Here is a 17,639-nt window from a genome sequence, read left to right on the forward strand (position 1 = left end):
ACTCTATAATTTTGGCAAAACCTGTGTTTTTCACTATAGAAATCAACTGAAAACTGAAAATATTTTTAAAACATCTACCCCCTCCCCCCCCCCCCCCCCCCGAAACAAAAATTCCTTATTTACAGGTAATATGGACTGTCATTTTACAAATTTATGCCAAAGCTTTTTGTGTTTCACGGGGGGGGGGGGCATATGTTTATAGACAAAACACGAAAAAAATGCTTATTTTTCACCAATTTTAAAGCTATTTAAAACTAAATAATTGTATTTTATTAATTTGTATATGCTTTATTTATTTGCGTAAAACATGAGAAAAGATATTAGATACATGTTATCATATTTATGATTATTTCAAAATATGGCGATTCTTGAAAGTTCATCACTATATCCCATCATACGTTGCGAGGGGATAATACTGTTGTCTATTTCTAAAATATAAGTCTAATTCCTTTTGTTTCATGAAAATTTTTTCAAAGTGCGTTAAATGTTTACATGGTGTAAAATTATGATGTACAGTCTTAACGCACTTTGAAAAAATTTTTCAAAGTGCGTTGATTTGGTCCCAAATTCAACGCACTTTGAAAAAATTTTTCAAAGTGCGTTAACCTGGTCCCAAAAATTAACGCACTTTGAAATTTTTTTTCAAAGTGCGTAATTTTTCAAAGTGCGTTGTAACATGGGTTCATGCATGATAATTTGATATAAAATATTTATAGAGCAGATTATAAGCCCTTTATAGAAGTGACCTGGAATGCACCATTTACAAAAATATGCAAATGCTTGTACATGAATTTAATCAACTTCAAATCTGGTCCCAGGATCATGAAACATCTTCAGCTTAAGTCAGAATCTTTAAATTATACTTAAATGTTGTAGAAGTCAAGCAGACCCAAATTAAAATATGTTTCAATATTGATTCACAAAAGTGTTGTTATTTGTAAATTTTGACAGTAATTCAATGATGAATAAACATTTTCCAGGCATTTGAAAATTTGACTTAAGTCTGAGTCTGTTTCATGATCCTGGATCCTATACATACATGCCAATTGTCTCTTTTTTCCTAAAATAGAAGGAAAATATAACATGTAACATATGTGCATAACAATCATCTAAACAAAACAAATGATTTTAACAGGTAGACTGTAAAACCACAGGCACCTGGCATTACTTATTTTTCTTTTCATAAAAAACATATCCCCTACCTAATAATAAATTAGGTAGGGGTATATTTTTTTATGAAAAGAAAAATTAGTAACGCCAGGTGCCTGTGTGTAAGACATACAATGGATAATTTTTCTGTACAATGTTATAAGTGTATAAATTATGCATCATGATTGCATTGCATTTACATTGCACAGATGATTGACAAAACTAATAATTTGTGATTTAGTCCTTTCAAGACAGCTATACTCATTTACAAGCAATTTTTGAAGGTCTGCAGTTCTATGTAACCTGTACAAAAGAAACAAGTTGTAGAATATGCAAACAGTTGGTGTAATGGGTTCCTGCAGACATGAACTGTCTTGGCAAAATATGACTAGTGAAAAGACCGTCAATTTTCATCTTACTTGCAGCAGAAATAAATTTAGGTTTATAAATACATAAGGGAATAATGGTTGGGACTTTAATAAAGTCATTTCAATACATGTAAATCCATGGTATTAAGGATATTGAGGTTTGAGATACTGAAGTTCAACTGCATCTTTTTTCTGGAAAAAAGGCACATTCATATTCTGAAAATGATAACTATGAAACCAAAACTGATAAAATTGTAAATGATGGAATGGCAGTGCATTACTATTTGACTAGTTAAGACTTGAAAAGCTTACACTAATTTATCAGTTTTGCATCTGTTAAAAAATGTAAAAGGTGAGGGAGAAAAAATGCAATGGACCACAACAAGATTTGAACCCAGACACCCCCCTTTGGAAATGGCTACCAGTGCCCGTGATCACCAAAAACATGAGCATTGTTTTCCTGACAACAAAACATGACACCAATAACTACAACATGAAATTAACAATACATTTGTTCAATAACTAAATAAAATTACCAGTGATTAAAAATACATTATAACCCTGATTGTGGTTTGCATATTTTAAAATCACAGTCAGTTGATTTACGTATATTGTCTGAACTACATTTCTAGGTCATAATTAAGAAATATAAATATTTATTAAAAAAATCTTGCAAAAAAAAGTAGTGAAAATTTATATAATACGGATTAAGAATTTCGCCATTTATTACTGTATCTAAACCTGGACCTGTTTGAACACCATATATGACTGAATTAAACATAATACTTCTTGACAAAAATATATATAAGAACATGTGATTGGAATGACTTGTAACAATAAATATTAAATATATGATATATGACTATACACACACACAAATGATTATTACAGGTTACATTACCGTAAATCTGGAAATTTTTGCTGTAGATAAATTTTTAGCAAATTTGCGAGTTCATTGCATTCGCAAAAATATTTTTCTTAAAAATAAATTACCAATAAGAAATGTAAACAAAGCAGTAATAATTCGCAAAATTTTGAAACGTAAAAATTAATCAACCCCATTTTGACCTGAATTCGCAAAATAAAATTGACGTAAAAATTTCCAGATTTACGGTAATACATGGTACAAATCATTGTCATAGTTTTTCTTGGCAAAGTCTACTGCCTTTAAAGAAATGTTGAGCAAATTTTCTTCACATGTATTTCACTTCAAGCATCCTTGCTACAAAATTTTAAGTAAAGATAATGCTGCAGTTTAATATACCAGTGTAATATACAGGTATGTTGATTTCAGAATGAGGTGGCATATCTATACAATGTATCTATGAACATGTATGGTTGAGTATTTGTTGATACTAAGTATTTTATTATTTCTATCTTGTGTTTTATTGCATATGGTTTCTTGGATTTTTTTTTTCCTGGCAAAAAAATCAAATTTGCCATTTATCACAGAAAATCTGATGCAGAGGTGCCTATATAATAGCATAACATATCCTCTGACAGAAATCACAGATATTTTATGGTAAATATTATGGAATTTTAAGTACCTAGTACACAAGCATTATGCATTGAGGTTTACTATACATGTGTATTGTAAAAAAAAATTGTAAACTGTAGATAACCAAATGTAATCTTTATGCTCCATCTAATGTTTTTCTTTTTTTTTTTCAACATCCTATATTTTAAATTGTTTCACTAAAATCAATAAAAATACAAAAATTCTAAATAGAAAAAAAAATTTATTGAAAATCTACCTTATTAGCTTACTCACAATAAAAACAAATGAAATAAAAAGTAAAATAAATTGATCAGAAAGACCAAAAATCTATGGTCCATAAAATATTTAGCCTTGTTTTCTTTCCAATCAGAACTGGTATAAATTGTACGTGACGACCCAAGGATTAGGCACCGCCCAGTCAGGTAGGCTGTGTATAAATCGCTGTAAGAGTGGAGTTACATGTTGGTCACCATGGAGATAATGGCCGCACAAGACAATTTCTGTAACTAGTTCTGTTTTTTCTGCTACCTGTAAAGGAGAACATCAATTAATACATAATAAAATGATGATATCTATAGTCCTATGGTTTTATAACTGAACACTTTATGAACACAGAAATTTTCAGTAAGTGTTACCTTAAAATCAAGGTAGAATTCCCATGGAGTATCAGGCTTTAGTCCGTGAGAGTAATACACAAAGTAAAGCGTTTCATTGGTTCCTTCTCTTTGTGACACTGGGGTGGGATGTCCTCGGTCAATGGACCAATCAACTAGCTCGACACTAGATGGAGGTGCAATATACATGGTCATGTGGTCAGGTCCTGTTGAAGAATAATGTTATCAAATCATAAGTTGATCTGGCTCTTAATTGGGCCAAAAAAATTAGCAAAGCTCACATTTAATCTCGGTATCACTTTTCATAAGGAATTTAGAGTAGAAAAGTGAGACTGAGATCAAAAGTGAGTTCATTTCATGGCCAGGATTTTTATCTTGTGCACAAAAAGAATTTCCATGGTTATTAACATTGAAAAGGGCAAGAAATCTTTATGCATATGTACCAATTATAGGTAGAGTACATGTAATTAGTTTTACTAAATTAAACACAACTACATGTATATATTTTTGAATAATTTTCCTGAACATTTTTTTCACAGAATATATTCTTTAAAGTTTGAAACTGAAGTATTTGTTAGTTTCAATAATCAACAAGTTTTGTTATACATGTGTATTTTCTTCAAAGACTTTACCTAATGCTTGGAATGTGAATCTCTCAATCTCTGGTAACACATTTCTTCTTTCTAATAGCTTTAACTTCACCAAAGGTTTTACATCTGGGTCCTCGTTATTCATGAAGTAAAGGGACTGCCTTAGAGTCATAAAAGAAACTTTTTAATCATGCCATTAAAAGTTTAGACTTGTTTTACACAGTAATGTTAATTATGTTTGTTCTCTCTCTATGCATGTGATCTCATTTTCCCTCTAAAAGATCTCTCTACATTCCCTCTGCAATTTCTCTCTCTCTCTCTTTCTCTTTGAGACCTTGCTCCTCTTTTTCTCTCTCATTGATATTTTCCCTCTTTGAGATCTCTCTCTCCCTCTCCAAGATCTTTCTCGATCAATGAGAACTCTTTCTCTGTATGATATCTTTTTCACTCTGTGAGAAAATATTTTTCTATGAGATTTTTCTCTCTGAGATCTCTTTTTCTCTCTTCCCATCTATGATCTCTTTCTCTCCGAGATCCATGAGACCAACTGTAGCTCATCCTTTTTTTTTTTTATAATATCATCTCTCAATGTCAAATCTCTCTCTCTCTGCGAAATGCAATAATTGATTCCATGGATATTTTTAGGAATCTACAGTACCGATATAAGTCTTCCCAAATTTCTCCCCTCGAGAAGTAAATTTAGCAATGCTAACTAAAGAAACTATTGCTCTAGCGATATCCCCCTCTTTCCCTTCAAAATTAAATCCTGCTAAAAACATATCGGTATTGGTATTAGTTCTATCTCTCCCCCACATCTATGAGATCTCTCTCTCTCAAATCTCTCTCTCTAATATAGATTTTCTCTCTCTCCTTCGGAAATATTAATGATTTAGAGAGACTTTTCCTTACCTAGGGTCCAGCATATGACTGACTGGGATGAGATAAGGCAGACCACAGTTAGGTCCGTCACATTCTTTACGCTGGGATTTCTTTATGAACTCATTATTGAGAAATAAGTTTTCTCCAATGTAATCCATGGGAAGATTCCAAAGTCCACTGTCTTCCTTCACTAAAAGACCATTTTTATCATGGAATTTTCTATGCATGTGCTAAAAAGTAAAATAGAAACCAATTTGTTACAACACTAAACCATTCTGCTATCATGAAACCAAGAATAACTTAATCTACATATTGCATTAAATGTTTGCACTTCACTTAAAGAAAATGTAAATGCTGTTGCATTTTGTATCTAAATATTTTATACAGTTTTTTATTTACTTTTCTAGAAAAAAAAAAGTTAATATATTTCTTTCAAGGTGTCCCCCTTATCAATTAAATGTAAACAATCTGTACAACATGAAGATTTTGAATAAAAAAAAGTAAAAATGGTCAATCTTCAAAATTTAGGATGAGATAATGACAATGAAAAAATAATGCTCAAGCCTAAAACCTTTTCATTAATCCCTCATAGTAGCTGTACTTACGAATGGTAAAACTCTTTTAGGAGAGGGACCATTAGGGTTATCACTGAAGGGAAATCCCAGAGGGGTGAAGATAACAACTAGTATACCAACAACAAAACAGGAGGATAGAAACAACAGGAAGGATTTCATGTTACTGCATAAGTATGTCACTCCAATCTAAGAAAAAAAAAGAACAAAAAAAGTTTGATTTATATGATATGCCTATCCAAATCAATTTGTATCTGTCTAACATTGCAAGTCAAGAGGCCTACACTTCAGATTTATTTTAAAGACAGGCATGTTCTAAATATTTGTAATAAATCTAAGTAACATGAAGACAAAGCTAGCCAATTATGAAAGAGTAAAAAACAAAAATTAAAAATACAGTATTAGAAGCTATAAAGTTGTGCTTCAGTAATTTAAACATTTATTTTAAAATAAAAATAAACCCCAAAAATGCCACTTATTAGAATATATTCTTTAAATATAAATTCATACCAAATACTGACTGTAGAGACAGACTAACAGACTAGTGATGACAGCAATGGCTACATCAGGAGGCAAGGATGTACCAGAACGGCCCATGATTGGTACAAGTAGTGAGAATATTCCAAAGAAAACCTCCATTGTAATCAGAGCTGGTATGGCTATACTGCAGAGGGTGACAAGGAGATAGGACAGGGGTGAGGCTAAAAGAACAAATAAAAAGTTAGATTTCACATAATGTATGAATTTTTATTACTTGCATAGTTTATTAAATACCAGGTATACAGAATAACTTGAAAATTTGCAGAATGTGATAAACTATAAATGAAGTCACAAAATTATCAACTACTTTTGTCAAATAATTTTATATATGAAAAATTACAAAAAAATCAAGTTAGAATTATCTTTTATAAATAAAGAATAATTTTTTTAGGAGAAGACTAAACATACATCTCCAGTCTGGTTTGATGTAATAGGCAACATATTCCCTGATGACTAGAGGTGGCAGTATCCATAACATTGGCATAAAGGCCGAGGCCAGTCCAGCTGCAGTCATTAGGACGGTGAATACAGACCAGATCACAAGGGAGGCATCAAAGTGGATTTCTTCTTTTATAAATTGACTTATTTTCTGTAAAAAAAGCCAATAAATTTAATGAATCATGAAAATGTTTTGTTACTGATATTCATTCAAAGCAATTCATAAGATGGGTAGCACATGTACTACATTTGTCCATAACACAGAATTTCTCATGGATACTGTAAATCACTTTTTATTTCTTGAGAACTTTATTTTCGTGTAATTACGCGAGACAATGCGTTCGCGAATATTAAATATTCGCGTATAAAAGTATTCCTTACGATTACATAGAGGAATAACCACAATTCTTGAAAATTATGTCTCGCTTACAAGGGGTCAATGACAATCTTGCGAAAATAAGGTGTCACGAAAATTTAGTGATCTACAGTAGTATAATGTCATAAATGACCTGATATTTTTATAACATATACATGTACAAAATTTTCATAATTGGAATCTGATCTACAGTGACTGAAAATAATATATATCTTGTAGTAAGTAGAATTTGACAAAATTCAAACTCATTATTTAATCTAAATATACCTTCAAAAAGTAATCTTTGAAATACTGATGTAGACGCAGTATCACAGTGAGGGAGGGAATTACAAACACTGAGAAGATGTTGATGTTGTGCGTGAACCAGAACATGGCTCGCACTGATGTGCTCATTATCAGCCCAAAACCGGCCAACAAAAGTATGCACAGCACCCAGGACAATAGGGAGGTCAGCACAAAGCACAGCACCAACAGCACATAAGACCAGCCATTCAACTCTACAACACAGAAAGCACACAAAAAGGTTATAGGGAATATTATGTAATGTAATCACATGCATGAAGGGATTTCAGATTAGTTTAAATTATATGAAGTGATGCATAGAGAGTTATTTCTGCTATTTGAGTGGTTTCTTCTTGAATACCAGGTATCAAAAAAAAATTTATTAGATTTTTTTTCAATGAATTGGGCTATGGGAGTCAAAAGTTAATGTGCATTTCAGCTATAGGAATCATGATTCAAATTCAGATATGACATTTATTTATGTTTTTTTCCATGCAAATTGCCAAATCTTGCAAAATATTTTACAAAATTGTGCTAACTAATTTTACCATGTATTGGTATTTTACTTCAAAATAAATATTTAACCTCCAAATCTGGTGAAATAAATAGCAGTATAAAATGAGGCAAAACAGGGAAGTAATTTATAAGAGTATCATGCAGGAACTTAATTCAATATACATGTATTCCAATACTAAACCAATATCATGCAAATCTACTACATATATTAATAAAAGCAATATCTAGAGTTACAGTAGATGTCCATAAATGCTGCAAGCATACATTAACTGGACATTCTCATCACCATTGCCGAGGGAATTCCATACCTACAGGACATGAACTCATAAAGTGTAGGATCTAATCATTAATAATTACCATTCTTCACAAACCCTGATTGCTACATGTCCAGTTGCTTTATGCTTAAAACTATAAAGAAACAGGATATAAATTTCAATTTCCAAGTATATTGTATATAAACTGGAATGGGCATCTTATTTTTCTCCCCCCCCCCCCCCCTCCATCCAAGATTGCAAATGGAAAAATCTTAATTACAGTAAAACTCGTTTAGTACGAACACAGATATAGCGAATTCATGGATATAGCGAAGTTTCTCAGGGTCCCCGGCAAACTTATTAACAATTATTTGTAAAATTTTATGGTTATAACGAACTCGGATATAGCTAATTTACAGATATAGCGAACTGATTTTGAGTCCCGTAGAGGTTAAAAATAAAAAAAATTTCATCTTTTATAACAAATCTTCAAAAATCTCAAAGGTAGATATATTGAACTGACTTTATTTTTAGTAAGAATTTGCAAGTGAAATTCAATTTGTATCATGGAAAACCTCAGTAAGTCAAGATATGTTTTGTAATAATTGTTTCCCTACCACATTCGGTTGTAATACTTGGAGAAAAACGTGTATATTGCGAATTCGCTGTATACACTTATACAAATTCGTTATACGGATACAACGAATTTAGGATATAGCGAATTAAATTCACTGGTCCCCAGGACTTCGCTAGAACCGAGTTTTACTGTATGTCTCCCCCTACTGTATATGAGGATAAGTCATGTTGATGTATGGTTAAAAAATTTTAAATCTTAAAATTTACTGGTATACCTTTTAAAGAGTATCTTGCTGATCTTTTATAAATGTGAAGAAAACCCAAAACAACTGCCAGGTAATTCAGGATCTGTCCAATTCTCAGGGGATAGTGGACCATGAATATTCCAAAGACATCAATAAAAATCATAGATCCGTGCCTGTCCAGACCTGGATCTGCCAGCTTAGGATTAGATGCCAGCTTCAGAATCAATGCCAAGAGGTTATCACCTGTAAAACAAGTCCAAGGATTTTGAAGGTTTTGTGCATATGAAATTATCTTTTTATGATAATGGAATGAAATGCAAGTTTCAGAATCAATGGCAGAAGATTGTTGTCATTTGTACAATAAATCAATGAATTTTGAGGTTTCTCTGAGTATAAAAGTATGACTCTATATTTATAAAATTAATGTTTCTTGAGGAATCCAGGATGCACCCAAGTGATGAAAAGAGGTGGGGGCTCAATATTCATTGAAGTACTTTACAAGAGTCATGAAATAATTGATATCAGCTTTTTGGGTGATTATCATCCCCTTGAAATGGAGTTGGAGGGGATTTAGTAACACAATAATGTGTATTTGTCTGTAGGTGAGTTAGTTAAAGCTGTGCGAAATGGAAGCAACATAATTTGCTTCAGGATTGATATTGAAGGCTGTTTTGATTTATAGATATACTCTTTGTAAGGGGATGCTTTCGCATTGCAGTGCCCTTTTTTATTACACCATGAAGATTTGTCATTTTGGTAAGTTAATCCTTAAATTTACCCTTTTAGATAAAATTAAAATTTACATCTGATGATTTTTTCTGCCTTCTGCCTACTGCTTCTTACATATAATATATGATTCCAAATAAAATTATGGTACATATGTGCCAATTATTACCTGCTCTTTGAAGACACCCAGGGGGTATATACTTCGGCTGATCATAAATTGTGTGGTAGATGTATCCATTGGCAATGTGTGCAATATCCAATCCTAGAAAAAAATAATGTATATATAATATAACCCTATAAAAAGCTAACTTAACACTAGTGTTACATTAGAAAAATAATAGACTTATTATTCATGCATGTAAGTTTAAAAAACAAAATTTACCTGGAAAAAGAGATAAAATGTTTCTGTAGTAAAAAAGAGGAAGTTGAAATTTTAAAATAAGACTTAAAAAAAAAAAAAACAGTACCTGGGATTTTACCATAGTCTCTAAAAATTCTGAAGTCTGTATCGGAGGGAATTAATCCAAGTTCAAAGATCTCCTGACCAATAACAGAACCGAAAGGATGAGGTACTGACTCTGCATAGGCTGCAACCAGCCACGGATGTTCAGGCCCTGAAAAATTCCAAGATGGGTTATAAATAGTTCTTGTATAAATGTAGTACTGAGTTAGATTGAAGATAATGATTTTGAATATTGGAAGTGATATAATACAAACATCTTTTCATGCATTTTCATTACAACATGTTATAAGAATTTCATGAATAATTTAATCATATCTTCATTGTATGTATATCTGGCAAGAAGGTTTTGTTTAGTAGTATTTGCTAGCACAATAAATGATTTTTTTTATGATCCAAGACTGGAAGTTTACCTAATAGATTTTTCAAAATCCTGTTTATGTAAATCAAAATTCTGTGAAAGTGGATGTATAGAAAGTTTCTTATTAGCTAAAAAAAAAAAAAAAAAAAAGCATTTGATGAGATACCTGTTTGGAAAACTACTTCCCAGCCCCCAGCACCTGCTGAGTCTAAATTTATCACAGTCTTTATAGATTTGACCCACTTATGTTGAGTAATAAATCCATGACTAGCCTGTTGAACAAATAAATAAGAACATTTTTATGAATAATATTATACTAGAGATTAGAAAATGAAAATTCAGTAAAATTTTCAGGCAATTTGTAGGAATATGGTAAGGAAAACAATGGTTAATGAAACTTATACCTGCAACATGTTTTCTTCTGCTCCATTGAACAGAAAAATGATATTGTGTTTGAGTTTAAATGGTGATCTAGACATTATTCTGATGATTTCTAGCATTACTGAGCAGCTGACTGCATTATCTCCAGCTCCTAGTGAAAAAAGAAACAAAAAAACTTTCAGAATTCGTCAAATTACACCTGCTTTTCAAAAAAATTTAATTGTACTATGCACCTTCATTAAAACTACAAAGGCGCCTACATGAAGTTAGGATCTTTCATAAAGGGCATTTGATTTCAAAATTAATGCTTGGAAAGAGATGGCATGTAGCAAATTGAGAGAAATTTATTTTGGAAGTATGTAAAACATTCACTTCATCAATCTGATAGTTCAATAGCAAAGTTCAACGGTAACATATTTATACAAATTCTATATATTACCTGGACTAGATGAGACACTGTCATGGTGACAATTAATAAGGAAACTATCTTCGGACTCTTCTTGTTCCGATATTTTTACAACAATATTTTGCATATTTCTATATACACTGTAAAAGTTAGTTTGTATAAAGTTAACTAGGTGAAAAGAACCGGTTGTAATTTGCAAATCTATTTCCATTTTCTTTGATGCATGAAGTTGTTGTTGAATTTTTCTAATTTCATTCATTAAATATTCTTTTGCTTTTACTTCATTTGCATAGCTTCCAGCAACACGTGGTCCAAAACTAGTGATGTTTTCCAAGTGGATCCTTGCTCTTTCTTCACAAAAAAGTTCCTCTGATAAACATGCTTCCCCTTTTAAAGGTGTTGGGAAACTGTGGAACAGCAGATACATTAGCAAGTAAAGGAGTATTGCTGTTCCTATATACACAGAAAATAGAACATAAGAATTAAAATTTGTTTTGGGGTTGTATGGTTTATCCTCTGCGTCGTCCATTCCTTCATCTCCTTGGATAACATCATCTTTGCTGCGTCCCTTTGGATGTCGCTTCCTCGCAGATGACTCCATGGCACGGCTGAAGGAGAGTTAAAACTTATTTTTACAATAAACCTCATTCATTTATCATACGGATATCCTGTATCCTGTATCCTGTATCCTGTCTGCACCTTCCGTGGAAACCGTCGGTCAGCTGGTCATGATCAATCTAGATTTTGGTCTTCAGAAGCACATCCAAATTTCAGTGTATTCAAACGCACAAGTGACTTTGATGTTAGCAAGTGCGACAGTGGGTTCTTTAATCACCAAAATGAACAGAATTTAATGGAACTGTTAAAGAAAGACCTCCAGTATTTTTTTTTAATGGTTACTGTAGAATTTAAAATAAATTGATAATATAAGTAATTCTAGAGCATGGATACTTAATTTGGATGGTTATATTTTAGGTTTTGTTTGGCTTTATTGAAAAAATAAATAATGAAAGAAAAATAAATGATGATACGAGTTATTGCCCTTTGACCTAAAGGCTTTTTAAAATGATAATAAATCTACTTCATAGTTATACTTTCATGAAAACCACAATACTTCGTTTAAAATAAATATTTTGGAAGAACTACATGTTAGAGATTTTATTATTTTCTTGTCGCATTTTGATCATTTTAACAATAAATCGGTGATTTAAAGGTTTTTTGGTAATTTGAGTTACCATAAGTAATGATAGTTCGTTTATGAAAAAGTCGCGGAAAAAGTTTTTGTGGAAATTGTGGGTCTATAAAAATGATAAAGAAAAAATAAAAACATATAATGATTATATATCCTAGGGGAATATAAATAAATACAGTCATAGAAAATTTAAGTGAATAAAACATTATCGAATATGTTATGGGAAGCCCTATTTGGTACAAGTGTGGTGGCGATGTCTGGCTCCGGACGATTCAAGCCAAACGAAGGCGACTGGGTCTGCCCAGATCCAAAGTAAATGTTATATTTGATTTATCGACCTTAACTGAATTACACTGATTGTAATTCTTATTGATGTTATCATATTTTTTTTATTGTTTTAGCACACTACATGCTGATAATTTACACCTCAGTTTTTGTACTAAATTATCTCCCTTTGCCTTAATTTTTTAAAACTAAATTTAGTATTGTTTCCCGTAGTTTTAGATTTAGCTTTAGCTAATCACAAGCATGTCTAAATTAGTATTTAAATTACTATTTATGTTTTCTTTAGTAATAGGGATGTCTTTCCTTTTTGAAACACTTATAAAAGATTTGATTCAAAATGAAACTAGCCCTATCCATAATAATTGGCATAAGGACTAATATTTCCAAATACATTCAAAGGACTCAGATTTCAGTGAGTTATTTGACATTGCATTCATTAAATTAAAATGATTCACACAAGGTTGTTATATGTTGATGATGATGCATTGGTTTGAGGAAGGCAGATACCTCTTCATGTTTAATTTAGCTCCATCTCTTCAACATTGCTCGTGACATTTGATACATCTAGACTCTGTGTCACATGACATTATATTCAAGTTTTATCACCAAACATCAGCCTGAACAGTATTGATTTTAATATATTATGCAATGACAATGAATGAAGCCAAGTTATTTTGATTCCCCCCTTCGAAGAAGGGAGGATATAGATAGTTTTCAGTAGACCCATAATAACAAGAGTTGTTTCCCATTGGCCGCCATCTTGGTGGTCAACCAGGTAATTTTCCCTCTTTGTCCTACCAAATATAAGAGGGTGTAGCACAAATATTTGGGGGGGGGGAATCTTTATGGAATAAACATTATGAAATAAAGGAGGCTCTAACAAATGTATATTTTTCAGAAAAACAAAGCTTCCCAGCCCACAATTGCCAGTATAATAATTAAGTTAAAGTTGGTTGAATTATGAAGGAATATGAGCATGTTGATCCCCTATATGGCAGCTGGCAGGAAATAACTTGTTAATTTGGGTCTCCTGAAAACTATCTATATTGCTTTGTTGCTGCCTGTTGGCCGGTGCACCAACAGTTTCCATTTATTTTTTTCGCAGAGGTTGCACATGCGGAAGTGAAATAAGATATTTTCTTATTTATCTAATATCTACGTCAAGTTCAATTTTGGATATGATCAAGCAATTTTTGACAGAGTTATGCTCCTTGGACTTTGAAAAAATCTTATAATTTGCATTTTTCATTCATTTTTCTCGCACGCATGTTTTAGGGGGGGGGGGGGATATTTTACGAACATCTCTTTCTTATTGAACATAGTTTGTTTTGAGATGTAATTCGCTAAGTTATGTGGGTGCTTATGTTACTGTAGAAAAGTTCAATTGGATCAATGTGCAAAGGCCAATTTTTTTTTGGTCCAGGGCTCCAGGCATTGCTTCAAGAGCTCACAGTACAAGTGCAAATTGCTGCGTTTTCTATAATTTGTATGACAAACCTAATGAAACAAAGTCATGCTAATCCAAGAAATCTGTTACTCTAACCCCCATATTATAGCCCCAAAACAATGCAATAGCTACAGCACAGAAACCATCAACTTAACCTATATAGGGGACCAAAAAAGGTGGGGTGACAATGAAAATTCTAAATTTCCCAGTTGTGAATGTTCAACTCAACCACTTGTATGCTAGTACTGGACATCAACCAATCAAACTGATTATATGATATAAATGAGCAATGAGCCATTATTTGTTATAGTAGATTATTCATTAATGTTGTAATGTCTAGTTGGTATTAATCAGATGTATCATGCATGTAATAATTGCCTTATATTACCAGACTAGTATATAGAAAATAAAGAAGAACAGTTTTCCACAGAAAAAAGTACTCAAAGATTGCATTTTCATTTTCAGGTGTGGGAATGTTAATTTTTCTAGAAGAAATGAATGTAACAGATGTGGACAAGGTATATATATCTATATATGTATATGTATTTATTAATACGATTCTTACAATTGTACATCATAGCTAGTACTTAGAAATATATGGTAAGATTTTATGTACCCTAAAATGTTTACTTTTATTTTCACATGATATTTATTGCAAAAGAGATGATAATCATAAAGAAATAGTATTTATTGTGTCACATGTTTAAGAAATTAACCATCATAAATTAAGCATTGTATCACATTGGTAAAACATGAAGATAAGAAGATCTTTTGAACAGTTTATTGTAGACTTGTTAAACTTCAGTACATGTAAATATAGATTAAGTATTCATTGATTAAAACAGAAAAGAAAGATGGAACTGTATTCAAGAAAGGTGGAACAGAGATCGGCAAACAATTGGCAGACAAAAGTAAAGGCTTATTTAGTGCTGATGATTGGCAGTGTAAGAGGTAAGATAATAATTCCACTGTATTTTGTTATTCAATATAAATTCATTATTTATAGCAGAACTGCATGCAATGTCTGACAGCAGTTGATCTTTTCTTGTCCATAGGTACTGTCCTAAAATCAGAATAACGGCTAGTTCGCTACAATATTACTAAAAGTATCAATTTCTCTAAGAAAAAAAAAATATGTCTGTGATTATAGTTAAAGATACAGATTAACTTATAAATCATCAATTGTGTCTGACACATACATGTACCTAGAATTTGTTAAAGGAATAAGTAGTATTGATACTATCATTATATCCATATATATGGGAGATGAAACCTCTAAGAATTGTTGGAAATTTCTTGACATTTTCTCATAGCTTTGCCTGTATTTCTTATCAATCTTGATTCTCTTGTTTAGTGAACTTGGGTACAGGTTAATTATTGTAAAATGTAAAGGGAATGAATTGAGGCATGCTGCTCTTGGTATATTTATACATGTACATTTGTGACTGTCTCACAGTACAGATAAACATTTTTTTTTTACCAGCTGTGCCAATGTGAACTGGGCTAGAAGAACTACATGCAATGTCTGTAATGCACCAAAGTATGGAAAGCAGGAACAGAGGACTGGTTTGTATTTAGTAGTAAACAATTACCCGGTATATGTTTTATACAAAAACAAATTTAATGAACAGCATATAGTCATTTAATTTATATATTACATTGTATAAACGTATGTGTTAGTTTGGAAACAGCACCATGCTAACTTGTGTGCAATACTTGCAGGGTTTGGTGGAGGTTATATGGAACGAGATGAAATTGTTGAATACAAGGAGAGAGTTGATGATGATGAATATGATGAGGTATTTTGGTTTTGTATGTTTATTGATTTTATTTTCTTGAAAAAAAGATTGATAACTCATATTTAAGTTAAATAAATAATCTTGATTAAATTTAGGATCGTAAAACATGTTTTAGGGACATTTCAAAGTATCAGAATTTGATACTTTAATGTACTTATTAAATACTGGTAATCAAATATTTGTTTATATCAAGAGTGTTTTTTTTAAAATGAGAGAATTTGAGACATTTATCATACATGTTAACTCTCCCGATTTAGGCGGGAGTCTACCGCTTTTTCACTCCGTCTCCCGCCTACCGATTTAATTCAGAAATCTACCGCTTTTCTACAAAATCTGCATCTAAAGTATTTTTGGTTCGCTTGGGTATCCATTTTTGAAGCCACTCTCATAAAATCTCGCTAGATATCGCTAGATATCGCTCGGAATCATACAAACGCTTTTTTTTTTTGTACATAGATTTCAAGCACGGATTTGACAATGACAACAACACAAGACTACCAGTGATTACATTGGTTACGATAAATTAATCAACATCCCTGCCATGAAAAAGGAGATACAGCTTTTAAAAATTAGATGAAAACATTTGACATCGTCTTTAAAAGCACAGAAGCTCACAACTTTATCAATAAAGTCAATCTAAATCACTCAATTGACCAAGCCATGTGGCACATCTCTACTTTTGTTTTCGATCATCGCGGAGAATCTGATTTATATAACGAAAGAAAGGAACTTGTTTTAGATCTAGATAAAACATGTCATCATTTGTTTTGTTTTGAATGAACATTCAGAATTATTGCTTCTAGGCTATATCAGCAAAGATCACTCTTCAAAAGGCTAAGTAAAGCAGCTAATCCAAGCAAAATGATGAGCATTAAAAATATTTGAAATTGTACAATTTATATCAAACTTAAGGTGTTTCTGTCTTCTTCTTTGTTGTTGATATTTAAGATTAATTAGTGTAGGTACCTGATTTCATACATGTATAGTACATGAAAGTTATCGATAATCCAAGCGTTAAACAACACGCGCGCAATGCTACCGCTTTTGAGGTCTGAATCTCCCTATTTTTCATCACAATTGGTTAACATGTATGCATTTATATATGATAGACACAGATTGATTTGTGCATGTAAAAAAATGTCCCAACTGATTGCTTTCAATTTTGAATTTAAAAAACACATGATTTTCTTTCTCAGTTTGGTAGAAAAAAGAAGAAATTCCGAGGATCTACGGAGGAGAAAGTAGCTCCAAAGCCAGCCCCACCCCCTCCACCTCAAGAGGTTTGTTACTAAAAATGAACAATGTTCTCCATATAATGCTAAAGAAAGTTATAAACTGTACAGAATAACTTTAAAAATTTTATGCAGGATGAAGAGGAGCAGGAAGAAGAGGATGAAGAAGATGATGATGAAGATGGTGATTTGGGTGCATATGACCTCGGTGCCAGTGATGATGATGACGACAACACTAAAACATCTGTGAGGTCTAAATCCCGATCACGATCGAGGAGTTCATCATCTAGTTCATCTCGTTCATCACGTTCTTCATCCTCAAGGTCGTCCCGATCCCGGTCAAGCTCTGGCTCCCGATCCAGGTCCCGTAGCAAGAACAGAAGACGGTCGAGGTCAAGGTAACGGGTGACAGGGTTTCACCTTGGTATGGGTCAAAAGGTCGTTATCAGTTTT

At 32.2% G+C, this 17,639-nt stretch overlaps 2 protein-coding genes across 2 annotated transcripts; one reads left to right on the plus strand and one right to left on the minus strand.

Annotated features, from left to right (window-relative positions):
* Nucleotides 1-682: 682 nt before the first annotated feature.
* Nucleotides 683-12,033, minus strand: LOC134279502 (endoplasmic reticulum metallopeptidase 1-like). The gene is made up of 14 exons (XM_062761913.1): nucleotides 11,265-12,033; nucleotides 10,849-10,976; nucleotides 10,611-10,716; nucleotides 10,091-10,237; nucleotides 9,793-9,885; nucleotides 8,928-9,140; nucleotides 7,292-7,521; nucleotides 6,619-6,799; nucleotides 6,181-6,371; nucleotides 5,704-5,859; nucleotides 5,129-5,328; nucleotides 4,262-4,380; nucleotides 3,651-3,835; nucleotides 683-3,543 (listed from the first exon to the last, which is right to left on the minus strand). The coding sequence occupies exons 1-14, from the start codon at nucleotides 11,830-11,832 to the stop codon at nucleotides 3,382-3,384; spliced, it is 2,679 nt and encodes an 892-aa protein (XP_062617897.1). The 5' UTR covers nucleotides 11,833-12,033; the 3' UTR covers nucleotides 683-3,381.
* A 606-nt stretch (nucleotides 12,034-12,639) lies between these two features.
* Nucleotides 12,640-17,633, plus strand: LOC134279486 (zinc finger Ran-binding domain-containing protein 2-like). The gene is made up of 7 exons (XM_062761893.1): nucleotides 12,640-12,735; nucleotides 14,621-14,673; nucleotides 15,001-15,106; nucleotides 15,639-15,721; nucleotides 15,878-15,954; nucleotides 17,151-17,234; nucleotides 17,322-17,633. Exons 1-7 carry the CDS (start codon nucleotides 12,677-12,679, stop codon nucleotides 17,586-17,588), a joined length of 729 nt encoding a protein of 242 aa, XP_062617877.1. The 5' UTR covers nucleotides 12,640-12,676; the 3' UTR covers nucleotides 17,589-17,633.
* The last annotated feature ends 6 nt before the right edge of the window (nucleotides 17,634-17,639 follow it).

Source organism: Saccostrea cucullata, unplaced genomic scaffold (genome assembly GCF_032062105.1).
Source record: "Saccostrea cucullata isolate Sc308-1 unplaced genomic scaffold, CSIRO_AGI_Scuc_v1 ctg97, whole genome shotgun sequence".
Lineage (NCBI taxonomy): Eukaryota > Metazoa > Mollusca > Bivalvia > Ostreida > Ostreidae > Saccostrea > Saccostrea cuccullata.

Bases quoted from the DNA above. Each gene is read 5' to 3' on its own strand.
- LOC134279502 (XM_062761913.1), bottom strand. From the start codon at position 11,832: ATGGAGTCATCTGCGAGGAAGCGACATCCAAAGGGACGCAGCAAAGAT. The intron at 9,141-9,792 runs GTAATAATTGGC...CTTGTTTTACAG, and splicing joins TGGGTGTCTTCAAAGAGCAG to GTGATAACCTCTTGGCATTG. The intron at 5,329-5,703 runs GTAAGTACAGCT...TTTACTTTTTAG, and splicing joins CTAAAAGAGTTTTACCATTC to CACATGCATAGAAAATTCCA.
- LOC134279486 (XM_062761893.1), top strand. From the start codon at position 12,677: ATGTCTGGCTCCGGACGATTCAAGCCAAACGAAGGCGACTGGGTCTGC. The intron at 14,674-15,000 runs GTATATATATCT...TGATTAAAACAG, and splicing joins ATGTAACAGATGTGGACAAG to AAAAGAAAGATGGAACTGTA. The intron at 15,722-15,877 runs GTTTGTATTTAG...CAATACTTGCAG, and splicing joins AAAGCAGGAACAGAGGACTG to GGTTTGGTGGAGGTTATATG.